The sequence below is a fragment of the Erinaceus europaeus genome, chromosome X, assembly GCF_950295315.1.
Source record: "Erinaceus europaeus chromosome X, mEriEur2.1, whole genome shotgun sequence".
NCBI lineage: Eukaryota > Metazoa > Chordata > Mammalia > Eulipotyphla > Erinaceidae > Erinaceus > Erinaceus europaeus.
The window spans coordinates 112,777,337-112,799,992 of record NC_080185.1 but is presented as its reverse complement, the minus strand read 5'-3'; the positions used below and the strand labels follow the sequence as shown (position 1 = coordinate 112,799,992).

The 22,656-nt window shown below is 44.5% G+C and overlaps 1 protein-coding gene across 2 annotated transcripts in view; it reads left to right on the top strand.

The window, feature by feature from the left end:
• The window catches only part of EIF2S3 (eukaryotic translation initiation factor 2 subunit gamma), a 53,802-nt gene that overhangs the window by 13,077 nt on the left and 18,069 nt on the right, over positions 1-22,656 (top strand). Inside the window, exon 2 of one of the 2 annotated variants that reach the window (XM_060182827.1) lies at positions 22,370-22,618. In XM_060182827.1, the coding sequence (XP_060038810.1) occupies positions 22,550-22,618 (69 nt within the window). In that variant the 5' untranslated portion in view covers positions 22,370-22,549. The remainder of the gene's footprint in view (positions 1-22,369; positions 22,619-22,656) is intronic. The other variant, XM_007534078.3, reaches the window with a different exon arrangement.

Sequence of the window (22,656 nt, the reverse complement as noted above, 5' to 3'; positions counted from 1 at the left end):
ATTTGCCCTTCTTCCGTAGCCAGTCAACAGCATCAGGTTGAGCCTGATGTAAAGTTTCGAGACCTCCTTTGAATCTGGAGAGGTGGCAGTCGTTGACTATGTGGGTCATAGTCTGTCTGTAGCCGCAGGGGCAGTTCAACAAATAAATAAAATTATGTAACTAGATGAGTAAAAATTAAAATAAAGCTTAGCACTCAGTGAGGTGGTTCAGAGGGTAGAGTGCATTCCTTGCATGCATGAAGCTCCAGGGTGTTTTGGGTCTGGTGTTTTTTGTTTTGTTTTGTTTGTTTTGCCAGCAGGGCTGTCGCTGGGGGCTCTGTGCCAGGACTACGAATACAGAAGTCCCAGTGTACAGTTTTTCCTTTTTTTTTTATTTGATAGGATAGAAATTGAGACGGGAGGGGGGAAATAGAAGGGGACCCCGGTGGTGACATACCTGTCTAATCAACATAGTACTAAGCGCAAGGAACTGGGTTTAAGCCCCAGGCTCCCCACCTACAGTGAGGACACGTTGAAGCGGATCTGCAGGAGTCTCTCTTTCTCTATATCCCCCTCCCCTCTTAATTTCTCTCCGTCTTATAGAATAAAATTTTTAAAAACGAGGGGGGTAAGCAGTAGCACAGCAGGTTAAGCACACATGGTGCGAAGCACAAGGACTGGCAAAAGGATCCCATTCAAGTCCTCGACTCCCCACCTGCGGGGGGGGGGGGGGTCACTTCACAAGCGGAGAAGCAGGTCTGCAGGTGTCTTTCTCTCCCCCTCTCTGTCTTCCCCTCCCTCTCTCTGCCCTATCCAACGACAGCAATAGCAATAATAACAACAAGGGCAACAAAAATAGGAAAAAATGGCCTCCCGGAGCAGTGGATTCATATTGCAGGCACCGAGCCCCAGCGTTAACCCTGCAAGTGGTGATCGTGGACTTACACGTGGTAATGTGTACCTTCAACTCGGTACACCATTGCTGGCCGCTCCAAAGTCTTTTTGCATAACCATTATGCTATCCCTCCCTACTCATCGATCTCTAAATATTTTTTTACGTTTTTTATGTTTGTTGCCCTTTTTTTTTTTATTGTTGTAGTTGTTGTTATTGATGTCGTCGTTGTTAGATAGGACAGAGAGAAATGGAAAGAGGAGGGGAAGACAGAGATCGGGAGAGAAAGATAAACACCTGCAGACCTGCTTCACCACTTGCTAAGTGCCCCCTCCGTAGGTGGGGAACTGGGGGCTGGAACCGGGATCCTTAAGCCAGACCTTGCACTTTACACCACATGTGCTTAACCCGCTGTGCTACCGCCCGACTCCCTCTAAATATTTTTAAAGGGGTGGGGGAGCAGTGGCTCACCCAGTTGTACCTCAGCCTGGCCCCCCAGGTTCTGTCCCTACTCTCGTATATGCCAAAGCAATGCTCTGTTGTCTCTTCCTGTCTGTCTTAAAAAAAAAATACATCGGGAGTTGGGCAGTAGGCGCAGTGGGTTAAGCGCAGGTGGCGCGAAGCGCAAGGACCTGCGTAAGGATCCAGTTGGAGCCCCCGGCTCCCCACCTGTAGGGGGTCGCTTCACGAGTGGTGAAGCAGGTCTGCAGGTGTCTGTCTTTCTCTCCCCTCTCTGTCTTCCCCTCCTCTCTCCATTTCTCTCTGTCCTATCCAACAACAATGACATCATCCATAATAATAACAACTACAACAACAAGGACAACAAAAGGGAAAATAAATAATTTTTAAAAATTAAATAAATAAATAATACATCGTGGAGGGTAGATAGCATATGGTAATGGTTATGCAAAAAGACTTTAGTGCCTGAGTCTCCAAAGGCCAAGCTTCTGGTCCCCATATGCAGGAAGAAAGCTTCACAAGAGGTGAAGAACCAGGCAGGTGTCTCTCTCCCTCACTCTCTTCCCCTCCCCTCTCAATTTCTTTCTGTCCTGTCAAATAAAAAAGAAAAAAAAGGACAGGGGTAGATAGTATAATGGTTATGCAAAGAGACTCTCATGCCTGAGGCTCTGAAGTCCCAGATTCTCCAGGTGTCTGTCTTTCTCTCCCCCTCTCTGTCCTCCCCTCCTCTCTCCATTTCTCTCTGTCCTAACAACAACATCAATAACAACAACAATAATAACTACAACAACAATGAAAAACAACAAGGGCAACAAAAGGAAAAATAAAAAAAACTTTAAGAAAGAAAAGAAAATAGTGTCTTGAGGGTAGGAGGGGGAAATATCTGGGGGGGGGGGATAAAAACGAATGTTCTGGGAAGTGGCGCAGTGCATAAAGTATTGGACTCTCAAGCATGAGGTTCTGAGTTCAGTCCCAGTCAGCACATATACCAGAGTGATGCCTGGTTCTTTCTCTCTCTCTCCTCCTATCTTTCTCATTAATAAATAAATAAAATCAGAAAGGGAGAGAAGGAGGAAAGGAAGGAAGGAAGGAAGGAAGGAAGGAAGGAAGGAAGAAAGAAAGAAAGAAAGAAAGAAAGAAAGAAAGGGAGGGTGGTAGCGCAGCGGATTAAGTGCACATGGCGCAAAGCACAAGAACCGGCATAAGGATCCCGGTTCGAACCCCCAGCTCCCCACCTGCAAGGGGCCGCTTCACGGGTGGGGTAAAGCAGTTCTTCAGGTATCTGCCTTTTTCTCCCCCTCTCTGTCTTCCCCTCTCTCGATTTCTCTGTCCTATCCAACAACGACAACAGCAATAACAATAATAATAACAACAACCGTGATAAACAACAAGGGCAACAAAAGGGAAAAATAGGGAGTCAGGCGGTAGCACTGTGGGTTAAGTGCACGTGGTGCAAAGCACAAGGACCAGCATAAGGATCCTGGTTTGAGCCCCCGGCTCCCCACCTGCAGGGGAGTCGCTTCACAAGCAGTGAAGCAGGTCTGCAGGTGTCTTTCTCTCCCCTTCTCTGTCTTCCCCTCCTCTCTCCATTTCTCTCTGTCCTATCCAACAACAACGACATTAATAACCATAACAATATTAAACAACAAGTGCAACAAAAAGGGAAAATAAACAAATAAATATAATTTTTTTTAAAAAAAAAGGGAAAAAATAGCCTCCAGGAGCAGTGGATTCTACTTCCTGCACTACTTCCTCACATGTCCACCATTCTAATAGTGTCCTGTTACCCACTACTGCAATCCCCACACATTCATCCATCACAAGATTCCTAAATGAGCTCCAGCGATAACACTTGGACATGACTGCCACCATTTAATTAAGTAGTGCGGGTACCAAACCCCAGTGATAACCCTGGAGGCAGAGAGAGAGAGAGAGTGAGAGAGAGAGTGAGATGGAGGAAAGAAAGAAAGAAAGAAGCCATTACTGGATAGGGCTGCCATGGACAAGAAAGGCCACTCATTTTATTGGGAAAAGTCTTTGAACTCGAGGAGCAGATACCACAAGCAAAGCTCCCCCTTCTTACATTGAAAAAATATATAGACAAGAAGTTAGCATTGAAATTAAATGGTGGCAGTCATGTCCAAGTGTTATCGCTGGGGCTCATTTAGGAATCTTGTGATGGATGAATGTGTGGGGATGGCAGTAGTGGGTAACAGAACACTATTAGAATGGTGGACATGTGAGGAAGTAGTTTGATCATGGTAGAAGCCTTGCAAAGAATAAGAATAATAAGGGGCCAGGTGGTGGCGCACCTGGTTAAGTGCTCACATTACAGTGTACAAGGACCCAGGTTCAAGCCCCTAGTCTCCACCTGCAGGGGGAAAGCTTCACAAATGGTGAAGTAGGGCTGCACATGTCTCTCTGTCTCTCTCTCCCCCTCTCAATTTTTCTCTGTCTCTATCCTATAATAAATAAATAAAATTTTTAAGAGAATAAGAAGGATGACTCTGCTCAACAGGAAAGCCAGTTGCTTCCATACCTCCCCACCACTGCATTCTCTTTACTATGATACAAGAATGGGGTTGTGTACATGTTCTTATTGACCTTTGTTTAACAACCCATTTTTAAAATTGTTGTTCTTTTTTTCCTATATATTTTTTTTCACCAGAGCACTGCTCAGTTATTGTTTATGGTGTTACTGAGGATTGAACCTGAGACCTTAGAGCCACAGGCATGAAAATCTTTTGCATAACTATTATGCTACAATCCCAACCTGTTAAATAAGCTTTTTTGGTAGTCAAAGAAATCATTTCTGTACCCATTATGAACAAATGGAGCACAGCAAAATAGGCCCATGCTTCAGAAGACTGTGAGTCACATATTCCTGAGGTGCTTATGAGTCTACAAGTGAGTACGAGTAAAGCAAAGACTTCTGAGGTGGGCACAGAACAGTGTTAGGGAGTTGTCCCGGAGAAGACAGTGAAATGTCTGGAGTCCGGGAAGGAGTAGCCAGTGAGATAAGTGTTAAACAAAGAGAGTGGTGTGCTAGCCAGAAAGAAAGGTACTGTTCTTTGTGAAAAGTCCCTCTGCTATCAAAAGATGAATTTCAGTGTCATCATTTTAATGGAATATATTTACTTGGAAATACAATATAGACAATGCCCCCTTACAAATGAAAAATGTGGGAGACAAAAAGAACAAGTTCACCTCAAAGTTTATCATCTTTGTGTTCTTTAGGAAGCACTGAAAAGCAATATGATATTTTGGAAGCCTCAAGATAGTAGCCACATTAAAAAAAAAAAAAGATACAAACCTCATATTCATAAAGACTGCATTTCAGTAGTTGGGTGTGCAAACACACTAAGTGTGAGTGCCAAGGTTTAGGTGAATGGGAGCACTGAAGAGCTGCTTGCTATATGGTGTTTGCTGGATGAAAAAAGTGAAAAGGGGCCTCTAGTAATTACTGTTGCCAGAAGCATAGCTTCAGGGTTTGAGGCCTGTGGTTAAGGATGGAGACAGTATTGAATCTGGGCTCTGAGGTTATTTATTGGTTCTAAAACAAGTTCTTCAAACAGTGATCATACATAGCTCTCTCAGGACAAAATGTCTTTGTCAGTGCAGGGCAGAGAGGGCCTTGAGGTAAGTCAATTCTGGCTGCCTCAGCCTGGAGGGTGTGCAGCTGAATGGGAGCAAGGGGAGTTTAAACAACGGGGCCCAAGCCTGGTGAAAAAGACAGCTCAGCTTCATGTTGGCCAGCAACTCTAGAGAAAAAGCAGTACTGTCTAGACCAGAGGCGAGAGGTGTTGGAATGCTCAGAGGTGAGGCAGGGCGCCCCATGGGGCTGAAGTCTCAATATTGACATGCCGCTGGTTCTCCCCAAGTTGATCAACACATTCTGAGCAAGCCCTATCAAAAACCCAGCAGACTCCTGAATAAATGAGCAAGGCAATTCTAAAACGTATATGCCCTAGTACCACCACAAGCTAGACCTGAAGTACTTTAGTGTGTCTCTCTGTCTCTCTCAGTCTCTGTCTCCCTCCCTCCCTCCTTCTCTGCCTTTCTCTCTCCCTCTCAAATAAATTATTTAAAAAAATACAAGTAGTGGGAGTCGGACAGTAGCACAGTGGGTTAAGCACACATGGCACAAAGTGCAAGGCCCAGCGTAAGGATCCCGGTTCGAGCTCCCGGCTCCCCACCTGCAGGGGAGTCGCTTCACAGGCAGTGAAGCAGGTCTGCAGGTATCTTATCTTTCTCTCCCCTCTCTGTCTTCCCCTCCTCTCTCCATTTCTCTCTGTCCTATCCAACAACAACGACATCAATAATAACTACAACAAGGGCAACAAAAGGGAATAAATAAATATTTAAAAAAACAGTAAAAACAAAAAAATACAAATAGCTTTCAAATAATTCAATGAAACTTTTTTTTTTTCCTCCAGGGATTATCGCTGGTGCTGGGTGCCTACACTATGAATTCACGGCTCCTGGAGGCCATTTTTTTCCATTTTGTTGGCCGTTGTTGTTATTGGATAGGACAGACAGAAATCAAGAGAGGACGGAGAGAAAGAGGGGAGGAAAGATAGACAGCTGCAGACCTGCTTCACCGTGGGTGAAGGGACCCCCCCCCCGCAGGTGGGGAGCCGGGGTCTCAAACCCGGATCCTTAAGCCAGTCCTTGTGCTTCATGCCATGTGTGCTTAACCCACTGCACTCCCACCCGGCCCCCATAAATGAAACCTACAAGGAGGGCCAGCAAGATATGTTGCCCGGGAAAGTGCCTACTTTGCCGTGCATGTGACCCAGGGTCAAGTCCGGCCCCCACCACACTAGGGGTGCTATGATGTCTTTCCCTTCCTATCTTCTGTCTCTATCTTAAAAAGATAGATAGATAGATAGATAGATAGATAGATAGATAGACAGACAGACAGACAGACAGACAGATAGAGGATAGAAGGACTGGGCGGTGGCACAGCGGATTAAGCGCACATGGCGAGAAGCGCAAGGACTAGCTCAAGGATCAGGGTTTGAGCCCCCGGCTCCCCACCTGCAGGGGGGTCATTTCTCCAGCGGTGAAGCAGGTCTGCAGGTGTCTTTGCCTTCCCGTCCTCTCTTGATTTCTCTCCAAGTGAGACTTGTTTAAAATCACTTATTTATTGGATAGAGACAGTCAGAATTCCAGAGGGAAGAGAGAGAGAGAGGGAAAGAGACAAAGAGGCATCTGCAGCATTGCTTCACCAATCGTGAAACTTGCCCCCTACAGGTGGGTGCCAGAAGCTCGAACCTGGTTCCTTGCACACTCACTGTGTGTGCTTAACCTCGTGCGCCACTGCCTGGCCCCTCTCGATTTCTCTCTGTAAAAAAGAAAGAAAGAAAGAAAGAAAGAAAGAAAGAAAGAAAGAAAGAAAGAAAGGAAGGAAGGAAGAAAGAAAGAAAGAGAAGAGAAGGCAGAACCATAGAAAAAAATATAAAATTTAAAAAAAGATAGAATAGATGATAGATATAGGCTGGGCAGTGACACCTGCGGGGAAGAAGCTTAATGAGTGATGAAGCAGTGCTGCAGGTGTCTCGCACTCTCCTTATCTCCCCCTTCTATTCTCAATTTCTCTCTGTCCTATCAAAATTTAAATTATAAGTATTTAAAATCTAAAACTTATGTGGAAATACATAGACTCCAGAAGAACCAAAACAGCTTTGAAAAATAAAATAACATAAAGGGGACCAGGCGGTAGGTAGTGCACCTGGTTAAGTGCTCATGTTATAGTGCGCAAAGACCCAGGTTCAAGCCCCTGGTCCCCACCTGCAGGGGGAAAGCTTCACAAGTGCTGTAGCTGGGCTCCAGGTGTCTCTCTATCTCTCTTCTTCTCTATCTCCCCCTCCCCTCTCAATTTCTTTTTTTAACAACTTTTAAAAAACTATCTTTATTTTATAGAGACAGCCAGATATCTAGAGGGAAGGGGGAGATAGAGCTGAAGAGAGACAGAGACACCTGCAGTACTGCTTCACCACTCTACAAACTTCCCCCCTGCTGGTGGTAGTTGGGGGCTTGAACCTGGGTCCTTGAGTGTTGTAACATGTGTGCTCAACCAGGTGCACCACTACCCAGGCGCTCCCTTCTCAATTTCTCTGTCTCTATCCAATAACAAACAAACAAATAAGTAAATAAATAAAAGGAGAAGGTATAGGCTTTCTTTACAAAAAAATTTTTTTAAAAAGAAAAATAACATAAAGGACATAATGCTTTTCACTTTTAAAGTGTACTACAAAACTATAGAAATTATAAGACTATGGTACAGAAGGTGGCATAGTGAATAAAGCATTGGATTCTCAAGCACGAGGTCCAGAGTTCAATCCCCGGCAGCACATATACCAGAGTGATGTCTGGTTCTTTCTCTCTCTCTCCTTCTATCTTTATGAATAAATAAATAAAATCTTTAAAAAAAAAGAAATTATAAGACCCGGGCAGGGGTAGATAGCATAATGGTTATGCAAAGAGACTCTCATGCCTGAGCCTCCAAAGGCCCAGGCTCAATCCCCTGCACCACCATAAGCCGGAGCTGATCAGTACTCTGGTAAAAAAAAAAAAAAAAAAAGTAAAAGGGAGAAAGAAAGAGAAATTATGAGACCCTGAGTTCAATCCCCAGCACCAAACTAAACAAAAATCCCCACTCACATAAGGACAGACATATAGATCAATGGAACAGAACTAAGAGTCCAAAAATAGTGACTGGGAGGTGGCATAGTATGAGAGCTTTGGATTTCCAAGCATGAGGTCCCAAGTTCAATTCCCAGCACATGTGCCAGAGTTCTGCTCTGGCTTCTCCTCTCTTCCTCCCTATGTCAATCTCATGAAATAAACGTCAGCCTTTTATAAAAGAGTTCAAAAGTGGGTGGGGGTAGATAGCATAATGGTTTTTCAAAGAGACTCTCATGCCTAAAGCTCCAAAGTCCCAGGTTCAATCCCCTGCACCACCATAAACCAGAGCTGAGCAGTGCTCTGGTAAAAAAAAAAAAAAAAAAAAAAAAAGTTCAAAAGTAAACTTTTTATTTTTATCTTTTTAAAACTTTTTATTATCTTTATTTATTTTAAATTCTTTATATTATCTTTATTTATTATATAGAGACAGTCAGAAATTGAGAGGAAAGGGATACGTAGGGAGAGAGACAGACGTCTGCAGCACTGCTTCAGGACTCGTGAAGCTTTCCCTCTGCAGGTAGGGAGTGAAGGCTTGAACCCGGGTCCTTGGGCACTGTTAACATGTGTACTCAACCAGGTGTGTCACCACCCAGCCCCAAAAGTAAACCTTTCCAAAAAGTTATTTTCAGAAAAAAAAAATTGTATTGCACCAAAGTAAAAGACTTTGGGGGGTGGGAGGAAGGGTTTAGGTCCTGGAACATGATGGCAGAGGAGGACCTAGAGGGGGTTGAATTGTTATGTAGAAGTGTTATACATGTAAAAACTGTCATAGTTTACTGTTCACTGTAAACCATTAATCCCCCAGTAAAGAAATTTAAAAATAAAAAATTTTATTTATTTGTGAACAGTTGTTTGTTTTTATCAGAGCACTGTTCAGCTCTGGCTTGTAGTGGTATCAGGGATTAGAACCTGCGACCTTGAAATTTCAAGCATGAAAGTTTTATTGCATAAGCACTATCCTGTCTCCTCACCCCAAATTTTATTTAGTTATTAATGAGAGATAGGAGGAGAGAGAGAAAGAGAACCATACAATCCGGGAGATAGCACAGTGGATAAGGCATTGAACTCTCAAGCACGAGGTCCTGAGTTCAGTCCCCAGCAGCACATTTGTCAGAGTGATGACGGATTCTTTCTCTCCTCCTATGTCCACTGCTTGATCCACTGCACCTCCTCCTGGACCACTGCAATCAAACTTGAACCTCACTCGTGCAGGTTCTGTGCTCTTCCACTGAGCCACCTCTCCAGCCACTGAAAATAAAGGGGGAAAGAAAGAGAGACGCCTGCAGACCTGCTTCACCTCTTGTGAAGTGACCCCCCTGCAGGTGGGGAGCCGGAGTCTGGAGCCGGGATCCTTGCGCCAATCCTTGCACTTCGCTCCATGTGCTCTTAAGCCGGTTTGCTTCCGCCTGGCCCCCTGAAAATAAACTCTTTATGGCTAATTTATGATCAGTTTATTTCTTTTGAAAATATGTGTCTTTCTTTCCCCTCTCTGTCTTCCCCTCCTCTCTCAATTTCTCTCTGTGCTATCCAACAACGATAACAATAACAACAACAAGGGCAAAAAAAAAAAAGTCTCCAGGAGCAGTGGATTCGTGGTGCAGGCACTGAGCCCCACCAATAACCCTGGAGGCAAAAAAAAGTTTATTTTCAGTGGCTGGAGAGGTGGCTGGGACTTTCATGGCTGAGGCTCTGAAGTCCCAGGTTCAATCCCCACTACTCAGCTGAGCTCTGGGTGGGTGGGTGGGTGTGTGTGTGTGTGTGTGTGTGTGTCTACGCAGCTGAGCAGTGCTCTGGTCTTTTTCTTTAAAAATTTGGGGCAGGATAACCCTGGGTCTATACTCCCAGAGGGATAAACAATAGGAAAGCTTCCAGTGGAGGGGGTGGGATGGAAAACTCTGGTGGTGGGAATTGTGTGAAACTGTACCCCTCTTATCCAATGGACTTGTATTAAATAATAATAAAAAAATAGGGGCAGGGCCGGGTAGTGTCGTTCCTGGTTGAGTGCGCCTGTTACAATGAACAAAGGACCTGGGTTTGAGCCCACAGTCCCCACCTGGAGGGGGAAAGCTTTCGTTTGTTTTATTTTTTTTTTCACTTTTCAAAGACATCATTAAGAAAATGAGCAGAGAACCAGGCAGTGGCACATCTGGATAATAATAATAATAATAATAATAATAATAATAATAATAGGGTTGAATTGCACCAAAGCAAAGGACTCTGGCAAAGGAGAAGGAGATAGGAAGTGGAGGGAACCTTGAGGTCCTGTGGCATGATGCATGGGGAGATGAGAAATTATACTTATATGCCAACAACTGTACTGGAAACCACTAATCATCTGTTCCTAATGGGAAAGGAAAATGGTGCGGCTACCTGGATACCAGTTTAGCTGTCCCTCAAACCTTGACATAGATTTACCAGAGGATTCAGCAATTCCACAACTAGATATTTACCAAGAGAAATAAAAACATGTTTTGATTAAAAAAAAAACACAACTTGTACAGAAACATTCCTGAAAATATTATTATCAGGGGCCAGGCAGTGACGCCTGTGGTTAAGCGCTCACATTACAGTGCTCGAGGACTCAGGTTCAAGCCCCCGGTCCCCACCTGCAGGAGGAAAGTTTCACGAGTGATGAAGCAGGGCTGCAGGTGTCTCTCTCACTCTCTATCTTCGCTCAATTTCTGTCTGTCTCTATCCAATATTAAATATTTTTTTAAAAAAGTATTATCCACTTCAGCCAAAGGGTAACAACAATGCTAACATCTATCAACTACTGAATCATGCAACAAAACGTGGTGGTGGTAATACAATGGGATTGCATTCAGCAATAAAGAGGAATATATGAGTGGTCTGGGAGGTGGTGCAGTGGATAAAGTACTGGACTCTCATGCATGAGGTCCTGAGTTCAATTCCCAGCAGCATATGTACCAGAGTGATGTCTGGTTCAATCTCTCTCTCTCTCTCTGCCTATCTTCTTCATGAATAAATAAAATATATTTTTTAAATACTCATTTTTCTTTAGATTTTTTTTTTTGCTATTCTTTTTTTTATTTAAAGAATTTATTTATTTATTTATGAGAAAGATAGGAGGAGAAAATGAAAGAACCAGACATCACTCTGGTACATGTGCTGCTGGGGATTGAACTCAGGACCTCATGCCTGAGAGTCCAATGCTTTATCCACTGCGCCACCTCCCAGACCACAATAAAATATTTTTAAAAGAGGAATGTGGACAGGAGTAGATAGCATAATGGTTATGAAAAGAGACTCTCATGCCTGAGGCTCTGAAATCCCAGGTTCAATCCCCAGTACCACCAAGAGCTACTCAATGCTCTGGTTAAAAAAAAAAAATTAAATAAAGGAATGAACCTCAAAACTATTATGCTATGTGAAAGAAGCCAGATGCAAAAGAACCAATGTTGTATGACTCTGGTTATATAAAAATGTCCAGGAAAGGCAAAGTTCTAGAAACAGAAAGACCAGTGATGGTTGCCTGGGGCCCAAGGTAGGGGTGGGGATTGACTGCAACTGAATGCTGTAGTTTTCTGTGGGGTGATGGAAATGCTTCAACATCTGGATTGCAGACTGGGGATGCAGCTTAGTGATAGAGCCCTGGGTTCCATCCCCATCACCAAGAAAACAATCTAAGTTGTGGTGATAATTGTACAACTCTAATTTCACACACACACACACACACACACACACACACACACACACACACACACACACACTTATTGAATTGTTTATTTAAAATGGGTGAATTTTTGAGCTGGGCAGTGGCACATCTGGTTGAGCACACATCTTACAATGCACAAGAACTTGGGTTCAAGGCCCCAGTCCCCATTTTCAGTGGAAAACTTTACTAGCTGTGAAGCAGGGCTGTAGGTTCCCCCCCTCCTTCTCTACTTCCCCTTTTGGTCAATTTCCTCTCAATTTCTCTCCCTCCTAAACATTATGTAAAATAAAATGGGTGATTATGGTATGTAGATTCTACCTTGATAAAGTGAATTTAAGAGTATGATTTTAATATGTATGCATTGGAAAGAGACAGAGAGAAATCGAGAGGGAAGAGGAAGATAGAGAGGGAGGGACCCTGTGGTGGTGCACCTGGATGAGTACACATGTTACAATGCTCAAGGACCCAGGTTCAAGCTCCCAGGTCCCACCTGCAGAGGGAAAGCTTTGCAGTGGTGAAGCAGGGCTGCAAGTGTTCCTCTGTCTCTCTTCCTCTCTGTCACCACCTTCCCTCTTGATTTTTGGCTGTCTCTATCCAATAAATAAAGATAATACATTTTTTAAAAGATGGGGGGCTGGAGAGATAGCATAATGGTTCTGCAAAAGATTCATGCCTGAGACCCAAGGTCCCAGGTTCAATTCCAAGCAACACCATAAACAAGAGCTGAGCAATGCTTTGATGTTTCTCTCTGTTTTTCTCTCTCATTAAAATAAATAAAATAGAGAGTTGGGCTGTAGCGCAGCGGGTTAAGCGCAGGTGGCGCAAAGCACAAGGATTGGCATAAGGATCCCGGTTCGAGCCCCGGCTCCCCACCTGCAGGGGAGTCACTTCACAGGTGGTGAAGCAGGTCTTCAGGTGTCTATCTTTCTCTCCTCCTCTCTGTCTTCCCCTCCTCTCTCCATTTCTCTCTGTCCTATCCAACAACGACAACAACAATAATAACTACAACAATAAAAAACAACAAGGGCAACAAAAGGGAATAAATAAATAAAAATTAAAAAAAATTTTTTTTAAAGATTTAAAAAATAAATAAATAAATAAAATATTGAGGGACAGAGAAACACTTGCAACACAGCCTCATTGCTTGTGAAGCTTTACCTCTGCAGGTGAGGGACCAGGGGCTTGAACCCAGATCTTTCTGCACTGTAACATGTGCACTCATTCGGCTGCATCATCACCTGACCCTCCAAGAGAGTATACTTTTAACTGCCTATAAATTCCGGTTATGACACTTACTAGCTGTGGAATTGAGTGCTCATTTTCTTTTTTTTTTTATTTAATCTTTTTAAAATAGTATTTATTTATTTATTATTGTATAGACGCAGGGAGAAATTGAGAGGGGAAAGGTGATAGGGAAAGAGACAGATAGACACCTGCAGCCCTGCTTCAGCACTTGTGAAGCTTTCCCCCAAAGAGCCTGGGTCTTTGTACACTGTATGTGAGTACTTAATCAGGTGCACCACCACTTGGCCATGGGAGCCTTTTTTTTTTCTTTCCTTTTTTTGCCTTCTGGGTTATAGCTGGGGTTCAGTGTTAGCACTATGAATCCACTGTGCCTGAAGGCCATTTATTATTTTTATTTTTATTTTTATTTTTGAGAGAGATGCAGAGAGAGAGAGACATAGAAACACCAGAGCACTGCTCAGCTCTGGCTTATGGTGGTGTGGGGGATTGAACCTGGGACTTAGGAGCCTCAGGCATGAGAGTCTGTTTGCATAACCATTATGCTGTCACCCCCACCCTGAAGGCCATTTTTATTGGATAGGACAGAGAGAAATTAGGAGGGAGGGGGATAGAGAAGGAGAGAGAGGGGACCAGGTGAAAATACACTGGGTTAAGCGCACATAGTACAAAGTGCAGGGACTGGTGCAAGGATCCAGGTTTGAGCCTCCAGCTCCCCAACTGCAGGGGGTCGCTTCACAATTGGTGACGCAGGTCTGCATGTATCTATCTTTCTCTCCCCTTCTTTCTCTCCCCCTCCTCTCTCAATTTCTCTCTGTCCTATCCAATATAAATGGGAAAAATGGCCACAGGAGAAGTGGATTCGTAGTGCAGGAACAGAGCTTTTCCCAGCGGTAACACTTGCACTTTGTGCTATGTATACTTAACCCGGTGCGACATGGCCCAAACTCCAGAGCCTATTTTGTAACTTTCTGGGGACTCCATTTCCTCACCTGTAAAATGGAAATAATAGAGTAAACCTCATACAGCTCTTGTAAGATTAAAGTTAATACTTGCTGCTCACCCCAGTAGAGAGCCTTGCTGTAGACCCTCAAGTTCCAGAGCCATATAGGAGCACCATAGTAAGAGGCGTGCTCCACAGATGGTGGATTGGTGTTGGCATGTTTCCTCTTTTCTTGCTCTTTATTGTTCTGTTGGTTTTTGGTTTTTTTTTTTTTTTGCCTCCAGGGTTATTGCTGGGGCTTGGTGCCTGCACTATGAATCCACTGCTCCTGGAGGCCATTTCCCCCCTTTGTTGCCCTTGTTTATCGTTGTTGTTACTATTGTAGTTGTTAGTGCTGCCATTGTTGATGAACAGAGAAATGGAGAGAGGAGGGGAAGACAGAGAGGGGGAGAGAAAGACAGACACGTGCAGACTCACTTCACCGTTTGTAAAGCGACCCCTCTGCAGGTAGGGAGCCGGGGGTTTGAGCCAGGATCCTTATGCTGGTCCTTGCTCTTTGCGCCATGTGTGCTTAACCCGCTATGCTACTGCCCACCCCCCCTCCTTTATTGTTAATTAATGAGAGAAAACCAAAGTATCATTTGACTATGTGCTTCTGGGGATAAAACTCAGGAACTGAAGCTTGGAAGTCCACTGATTTGTCCACTGCGTCACTTCCCAGACTGTAAGATTTTTTAATTTAATGAGCAAGCTAGAGCAAGAGGCTTCTCCATCACATACAATGCTGAGGGTCTCACCAGGGGACTCATGAAGGCATCTCCTCAGGTGCCCTTCTACAATTTTTATCACCTCAGGGGTTTTCTGTATTGCCTGGTATAGCTAGTCATAAGAAAAATTCTAAATTTACAAGTTCTAGAATTTAGGAACTAAATGGCAACCCCAAATATATTGTACACTTTCCATCATCACTTAACCAATGAATGAGTGAATGTTTGTGTATTTTCCACCATCACATAACCAATGAATCAATGGTATGTGTATGGACCTGTGTGTGTTTTGTGTCAGTAGATCCTTGTACATGCTAAATTCCACTGCTCCTGCCTGACTTTTTCTTTTCTTTTTTTTTAAGATTTTATTTATTTATTTTTTATTTCTTTATTAGGGAATTAATGTTCTACATTCAACAATAAATACAATAGTTTGTACATGCATAACATCCCCCAGTTTCCCATATAACAATACAACCCCCACTAGGTCCTCTGTCATCTTTCTTGGACCTGTATTCTCCCCAGCCACCCACCCCACCCCCAACCCAGAGTCTTTTACTTTGGTGCGAATATTTTATGTATTTATTAATGAGAAAGATAGGAGGAGAGAGAGAAAGAACCAGATATCACTCTGAAACATGTGCTGCTGGGGATTGAACTTGGGGCCTCATGCTTGAGAATCTAGTGCTTTATCCATTGTGCCACCTCCCGGACCACCTTTTTTTTAAAATAATTTAATTATTTATTTATTCATGAGAAAGATAGGAGGAGAGAAAGAACCAGCCATCACTCTGGTACATGTGCTGCCGGGGATTGAACTCGGGACTTCATGCTTGAGAGTCTAGTGCCTCAGCCACTGTGCCACCTCCCGGACCACACGACTTTGCTCTCTCTTCTTTCTTTCTTTCTTTCTTTTTCTTTCTTTCTTCCTTTCTTCCTTCCTTCCTTTCTCTCTCTTTTCCTTCCTTCCTTCCTCCCTTTCCTTCCTTCCTTCCTTCCTTCCTTCCTTCCTTCCTTCCTTCCTCCCTTTCCTTCCTTCCTTCCTTCCTTCCTTCCTTCCTTCCTTCCTTCCTTCCTTCCTTCCTTCCTTCCTTCCTTCCTTCTTCTTTCTTTCCATGGGGCTAGGTGTCCGCACTACGAATCAACTGCTCCTGGAGGCTATTTTTTTCCCTTTTGTTGCCCTTGTTGCTTATCGTCATCGTCATTGTCGTCATTGTTGTTGTCGTTGTTGGATAGGACAGAGAGAAATGGAGAGAGGTGGGGAAGACAGAGAGGGGGAGAGAAAGACAGACACCTGCAGACCTGCTTCACCGCTTGTGAAGCCACCCCCCTGCAGTGGGGGCCGGGGGCTCGAAGGCTCAAATCGGGATCCTTGCATGGGTCCTTGTGCTTCACGCTTAACCTGCTGCACTACTGCCCGCCCCTCCTTTTTTTTTTTTTTTGCCTCCAGGGTTATTGCTGGGGCCCACCTCTCCAGATTCAAAGGAGGTCTCTAAACTTTACATCAGGCTCAACCTGACGCTGTTGACTGGCTACGGAAGAAGGGCAAACGCTAGAAGTGCCTGCACCACAAATCCACTGCTCTTGGAGGCCATTTTTTCCATTTTGTTGCCCTTGTTGTAGTTATTGTTATTGTTGACATTGTTGTTATTGTTGTTGGATAGGACAGAGAGAAATCTAGAAAGGAGGGGAGACAAGAGGGGGAGAGAAAGACACTGTAGACCTGCTTCACCCCTCGTGAAGCGACGCCCCCTGCAGGTGGGGAGCCGGGGGGCTCGAACCAGGATCCTTAACGCTGGTCCTTAGGCTTGACGCCATGTGCACTTAACCCGCTCCGCTACTGCCCGGCCCTCATTTTTTTAAATTTTGATTTATTTATTGGATAGAAACACAGAGAAAGGGGCTGGGTGGTGGCGCACCTGGTTGAACACACACACTACAGTACACAAGGACCGAGGTCCGAGCCCCCAGTCCCCACCTACAGAGGAAAACTTTGCGAGTGGTGAAACAGTGCTGCATGTGTCTCTCTGTCTCTCTTCCTACCTCTCCCTTCGCTCTAGATTTCTTTTCTTTTAAAAATATTTATTTATTGGGGCCAGGCCGTGGCACACCTGGTTTAGCGCTCACATCACAGTGTGCAAGGACCCAGGTTCAAACCCCTGGTCTCCACCTGCATGGGGAAAGCTTCATGAGTGGTGAAGCAAGGCTGCAGGTGTCTCTCTTCCCCTCTCTACCTCCTCCTTCCCTCTCAATGTCTCTGTTTCTATCCAATAAAAAATAAATATTATTAAAAATATATATTTATTTATTTATTCCCTTTTGTTGCCCTTGTTGTTTTATTGTTGTATTTATTATTGTTGTTATTGGTGTCGTCGTTGTTGGTTAAGACAGAGAGAAATGGAGAGAGAAAGGGAAGACAGAGAGGAGGAGAGAAAGATAGACACCTGGCAGACCTGCTTCACCGCCGCAGGGGGCTCGAACCGGGATTCTTACTCCGATCCTTGAGCTTTGTGCCACCTGTGCTCTGGCTTGTGGTGGTAGAAGGAGGGGAGTGGGAGGAATTGAACCTGGGATTTTGGAGCCTCAGGCATAAGAGTCTCTTTGAAGAACCATCATGCTATCTACCCTCTGCCTGATTTCTGGCTATCTCTACCCAATAAATAAATAAAGATTTAAAAAGGGGGTCGGGCGGTGGCGCAGTGGGTTAAGCGCACGTGGCGCAAAGCGCAGGGACCGGCGTAAGGATCCCGGTTCGAGCCCCCGGCTCCCCACCTGCAGGGGAGTCGCTTCACGGTCGGTGAAGCAGGTCTGCAGGTGTCTATCTTTCTCTCCCCCCCCTCTGTCTTCCCCTCCTCTCTCCATTTCTCTCTGTCCTATTCAACAACAAAGCAACGTCAACAATGGCAATGATAACCGCAACGAGGCTGCAACAACTAGGGCAACAAAAAGGGGGAAAAATGGCCTCCAGGAGCAGTGGATTCATGGTGCAGGCACCGAGCCCAGCAATAACCCTGGAGGAAAAAAAAAAAAGAAAGAAAGATTTAAAAAATTAAAGAATTGGGAGTCGGGTGGTAGCGCATCGGGTTAAGCGCACCTGACACAAAGTGCAAGGACCCGCATAAGGATCCCAGTTCGAGCCCCCGCACCCTACCTGCAGGGAAGTCGCTTCACAAGCGGTGAAACAGATCTGCAAATGTCTATCTTTTTCTCTCCCTCTCTGTCTTCCCCTCCTCTCTCCATTTCTCTCTGTCCTATCCAACACAACGACATCAATAACACCAATAATAAATACAACAATAAAACAACAAGGGCAACAAAAGGGAATAAATATATAAATAAATAAAAGAAAATTTTTTTTAAAAAAATTAAAGAATTAAAAAAAGAAACAAATTGAGAAGGGAGTGGACAGATAAGAGAGGAAGAGGGAGAGAGACCTGCAGCACTGCTTCACCTGTTGCTCCGCTTTTCTCCTCCAGATGGGGACCAGGGGTTTGAACCCTAAACCCCTGGTCCTTGGGCATGTAACATGTGTGCTCAATCAAGTGTTCTTGGTGCGTGATAGCTTAACCTGTAGGCCCCATTAGGATGCAGTAGGATGTGTACTCTGTTATCAGGTTCCATCTGTGAATTACTTTATTGAAACTTTTTGTTTTTTAAAGTAAACTGGAATCTAAACTCTGGAAAACAAGTTCATTTTAATGTTTAGATTCAATGAGCACATGTGACCTAAATTATTAATATCTCACATTTTTTGTGGTTGGAAATGAATACTTATTCATAATATAAACTTTATAAGTTATAGAAATACATGGAGAAAACAAAAAACCAACTTTTTATTTTTTCCCTTTTGTTGCCCTTGTTTATCGTCGTTATTATTGTTGTTATTGCTATCGTTGTTATTGGATAGGACAGAGAAAAATTGAGAGAAGAGAGGAAGACAGAGAGGAGGAGAGAAAGACACCTACAGACCTGCTTCACCGCCTGTGAAACGAACCCCCTGCAAGTGAGGAGCCCGGGGCTAGAACGGGGATCCTTACACGGGTGCTGGCACTTTGCACCACATGCGCTTAACCCACTGCGCCACCGCCCGGCTCCCTTTGTTTATTTTTTACTTTTATTTATTTTCCCTTTTGTTGCCCTTGTTTTTTTTTTTTAATTGTTGTTGTAATTATTGTTGTTGTTATTGATGTCGTCGTTGTTGGATAGGACGGAGAGAAATGGAGAGAGGAGGGGAAGACAGAGAGGGGGACAGAAAGACACCTACAGACCTGCTTCACCGCCTGTGAAACGAACCCCCTGCAAGTGGGGAGCCGGGAGCTAGAACCGGGATCCTTACACCCGTGCTGGCACTTTGCACCACATGCGCTTAACCCACTGCGCCACCGCCCGGCTCCCTTTGTTTATTTTTTACTATTATTTTTTTACATTTATTTATTTTCCCTTTTGTTGCCCTTGTTTTTTTTTATTGTTGTTGTAGTTATTATTGTTGTTGTTATTGATGCCGTCGTTGTTGGATAGGTCAGAGAGAAATGGAGAGAGGAGGGGAAGACAGAGAGGGGGAGAGAAAGACACCTACAGACAGACCTGCTTCACTGCCTGTGAAGCGACTCCCCTGCAGATGGGGAGCTGGGGGCTCCAACCGGGATCCTTACTCAGGTCCTTGCCCTTTGCGCCACTTGAGCTTAATGTACTGCGCTGCCGCCCGACTCCCCTTTGTTTATTTTGTTTAACAAAAAAAAATTGGGGGGGGGCCTGTGTATTGCTCAGCTCTGGTTTGTAGTAGTGCAGGGGACTGGACCTGGAACTTTGGAGCCTCAGGCACGAGAGTCTCTTTTTCATAAACATTATGCTATCTACCCCTGCCTAAACCAACTTAAAAAAAAATTAGTCCCTTTTGTTGCCCTTGTTGTTTTATTGTTGATATTATTGTTGTTGTTATTGATGTCGTCGTTGTTGGATAGGACAGAGAGAAATGGAGAGAGGAGGGGAAGACAGAGAGGAGGAGAGAAAGACACCTGCAGACCTGCTTCACCACTTGTGAAGCGACTCCCCTGCAGGTAGGGTGCCAGGGGTTCAAACCGGGATCCTTATGCTAGTCCTTGTGCTTTGTGCCAGCTGCACTTAACCCACTGTGCTACCGACTGACTCCCCCAAACCAACTTTTTTATACATCATTGACATATAACATTAGTCTCAAGTGTATAATTCAATATATATAATTTTGATTTTATTTATTTATTTATTTATTTATTGGATAGAGACAGCCAGAAATTGAGAAGAGAGGAGGAAATAGAGACAGAGAGACATCTGCAGCCCTGCTTCACCACTCCTGAAACTTTCCTCCCTACAAGGTAGGGACTAGGGGCTTGAACCTGAGTCTCTGTACATTGTAACATGTGCGCTCAACCAGGTGTGCCACCACCCGGCCCCCATGATTCAATATTTGTGATATTGCAAAATGATCAAAATCTCCCAGGGGATGGGGAGATTAGCATAATGGTTACAAAAGTAGTCTTTCATGCCTTATGCTCTCAGGTTTCAGATTCTGTCCCCTGCACCACCAGAAGCCAGAGCTAAACAACAGAGGTCTGGAATATATATATATATCATGGGAAGGGCTCCCAAGACCCTACTGACTTTTGGGTGGGGGTAGATAGCATAACAGTTACGCAAAGAGACTCATGCCTGAGGCTCCAAGGTCACAGGTTCAGTCCCATGTACCACTATAAACCATAGCTGAGTAGTGCTGTGGTTTAAAAAAAAAAAAATCTCTAAGTTTTCTTTTCCACTTATGAGAAGTTTTGTGATCTACTTTCTTCCAACTTCTTTTTTATATTTTTCCTTTTGTTGCCCTTGTTGTAGTTATTATTGTTTTTATTGATCTCGTCGTTGTTAGATAGGACAGACAGAAATGGAGAGAGGATGGGGAAGACAATGAGGGGGAGAGAAAGATAGACACCTGCAGACCTGCTTCACTGCCTGTGAAGCGACTCCCCTGCGGTTGGGAGCCGGGGGCTCCAACCGGGATCCTTATGCCGGTCCTTGCGCCTTGCGCTGGGTGCGCTTATCCCGCTGCGTTACCGCCTGACTCCCAAACTTCTTTTTTAATAATAAAAAAGCAAGTCTCAAAAATACTTACATTCTAATATATTTTTTTAATTTTTTGTTTGTTTGTTTACCAGAGCACTCCTCTACTCTGGTTTACGGTGGTGTGAAGGATTGAACCTGGGACTTCAGTGCCTCCAGCATGAGAGATTCTTTGCATAACCATCATGCTATCTACCCCCACCCCTAGTATAATGATTTATTGGTAACCCTTAAAGGTTTTCTTGCATCAGCCTTAAAAAAAGGGGGGGGGGGGTCAGGCAGTAGTGTGGCAGGTTAAGCACACGGCGCAAAGCCCAAGGACCAGCATAAGGATCCTGGTTTGAGCCCCTGGCTCCCCACCTGAAGGGAAGTCACTTCACAAGCAGTAAAGCAGGTCTGCAGGTGTCTATCTTTATGTCTCCCTCTCTGTCATCCCTTCCTCTCTCCATTTCTCTGTCCTATCCAACAACAACGACATCAATAATAACTACAACAATAAAATAACAAGGGCAACAAAAGGGAATAAATAAATATTTTTTTTAAAAAAACCTATTGCCTGCCATTGCCTTCTCAGGGATTGTACTGTCCTTTAACTAAATTTTCTACTTAATGTATTTTTATCACTCTAAGTCTGTACTCTATCTTTTCCTTTCTTTGGCTAAATAATCTATTCCTTGTGGAGGTTGGAGCCAGGCTTCTCTATCTCTCTTTTAAGACTTTATTTATGAAGAAGAGAAGCAGACAGAGAGAAAGAACCAGACATCACTCTGGTACATGTGCTATCGGGGATTGAACTTGGGACATCATGCTTGAGAGTCCAGTGCTATAGCCACCGCACCACTCCCCAGACCACAAGCCAGGCTTTTCTCATTTTTTAAGATTTTTTTTAGTCCACACTCCATCTTTGGTGGGTGCCTTTATTTATAAACAAATCTATACTTTTTGCTAAAAATGAGCACTAAAAGAAAAAAAAACTGTAGGCATTTTCTTTATAGCCGCGATCCTGTGCTAAATCAAGTGCAATCTAACAGCAACAGACCACCTCCCAGGCTTGAGAAAAATTAAACTTTTGCCCCTAGCGCAGCCCTGCCCTCTTCACCCAGTCTTCTCGGGAGGGCGCCCTCCCCATGGCTCCCCCAGAGGTCCCATTAGCTGTGAACGTGACCAACTCTACGTTCCACCTCTTCCCAGTCAACAGCCCCAAAATAAGCAAGGTGGACCCCCTAGCTGACAGCGCTTTATTACATATGGAAATGGGAGAGGGCATTCCACTTTTTATTTCATTATTATATTTTTTACCAGAGCACTGCTCAGCTGTGGCTTATGGTGGTTGGGGGGGGGGGTTGAACCTAAGACTTTGGAGCCTCAAGCATGAGAGGCTGCATAACTTTCATGCTTTGTCCCCTGCCTGGTATTCCATTTTCTGTCCCCACGCCCCGCACAAAATAGCTGGTTCCGAGAAACTTCCGACCACCCCTACGGGAAACGGAAGTTGCCTCTCAGCCAGCGCGCGCGAGTCATACGTCACCTGCCTCGCTAGGGACTTTTTATGAAGCTGTCCTCAGCGTTGCCTGTATAAATATCTTACAAGTTTGCGACAGATAGACCCCGAATCTCTGGCTTGTGCTTTTCAGTACGCCTGCGGGGGAAAATACACAAAGCCAGTCCGAGAGAAGTCTAAACAGTGTGATTCCTGCTGTAGCAGCCATCCTTGTTTCCCAGGCCCTGGCCCTAGTCTACCTTCCCGCCTTGCACACGGGGGCCTGCGTCCGGTCAGGCAGCCACCAGGGCTACTTCCTTCCTCTCTGTGCAAGATGGCGGGGGGCGAAGTTGGAGTGACTCTTGGACAGCCGCACCTTTCTCGTCAAGACCTCGCCACGTTGGTAAGGTTTCATTTGGGGAGGATGCGGAATAAACGCAG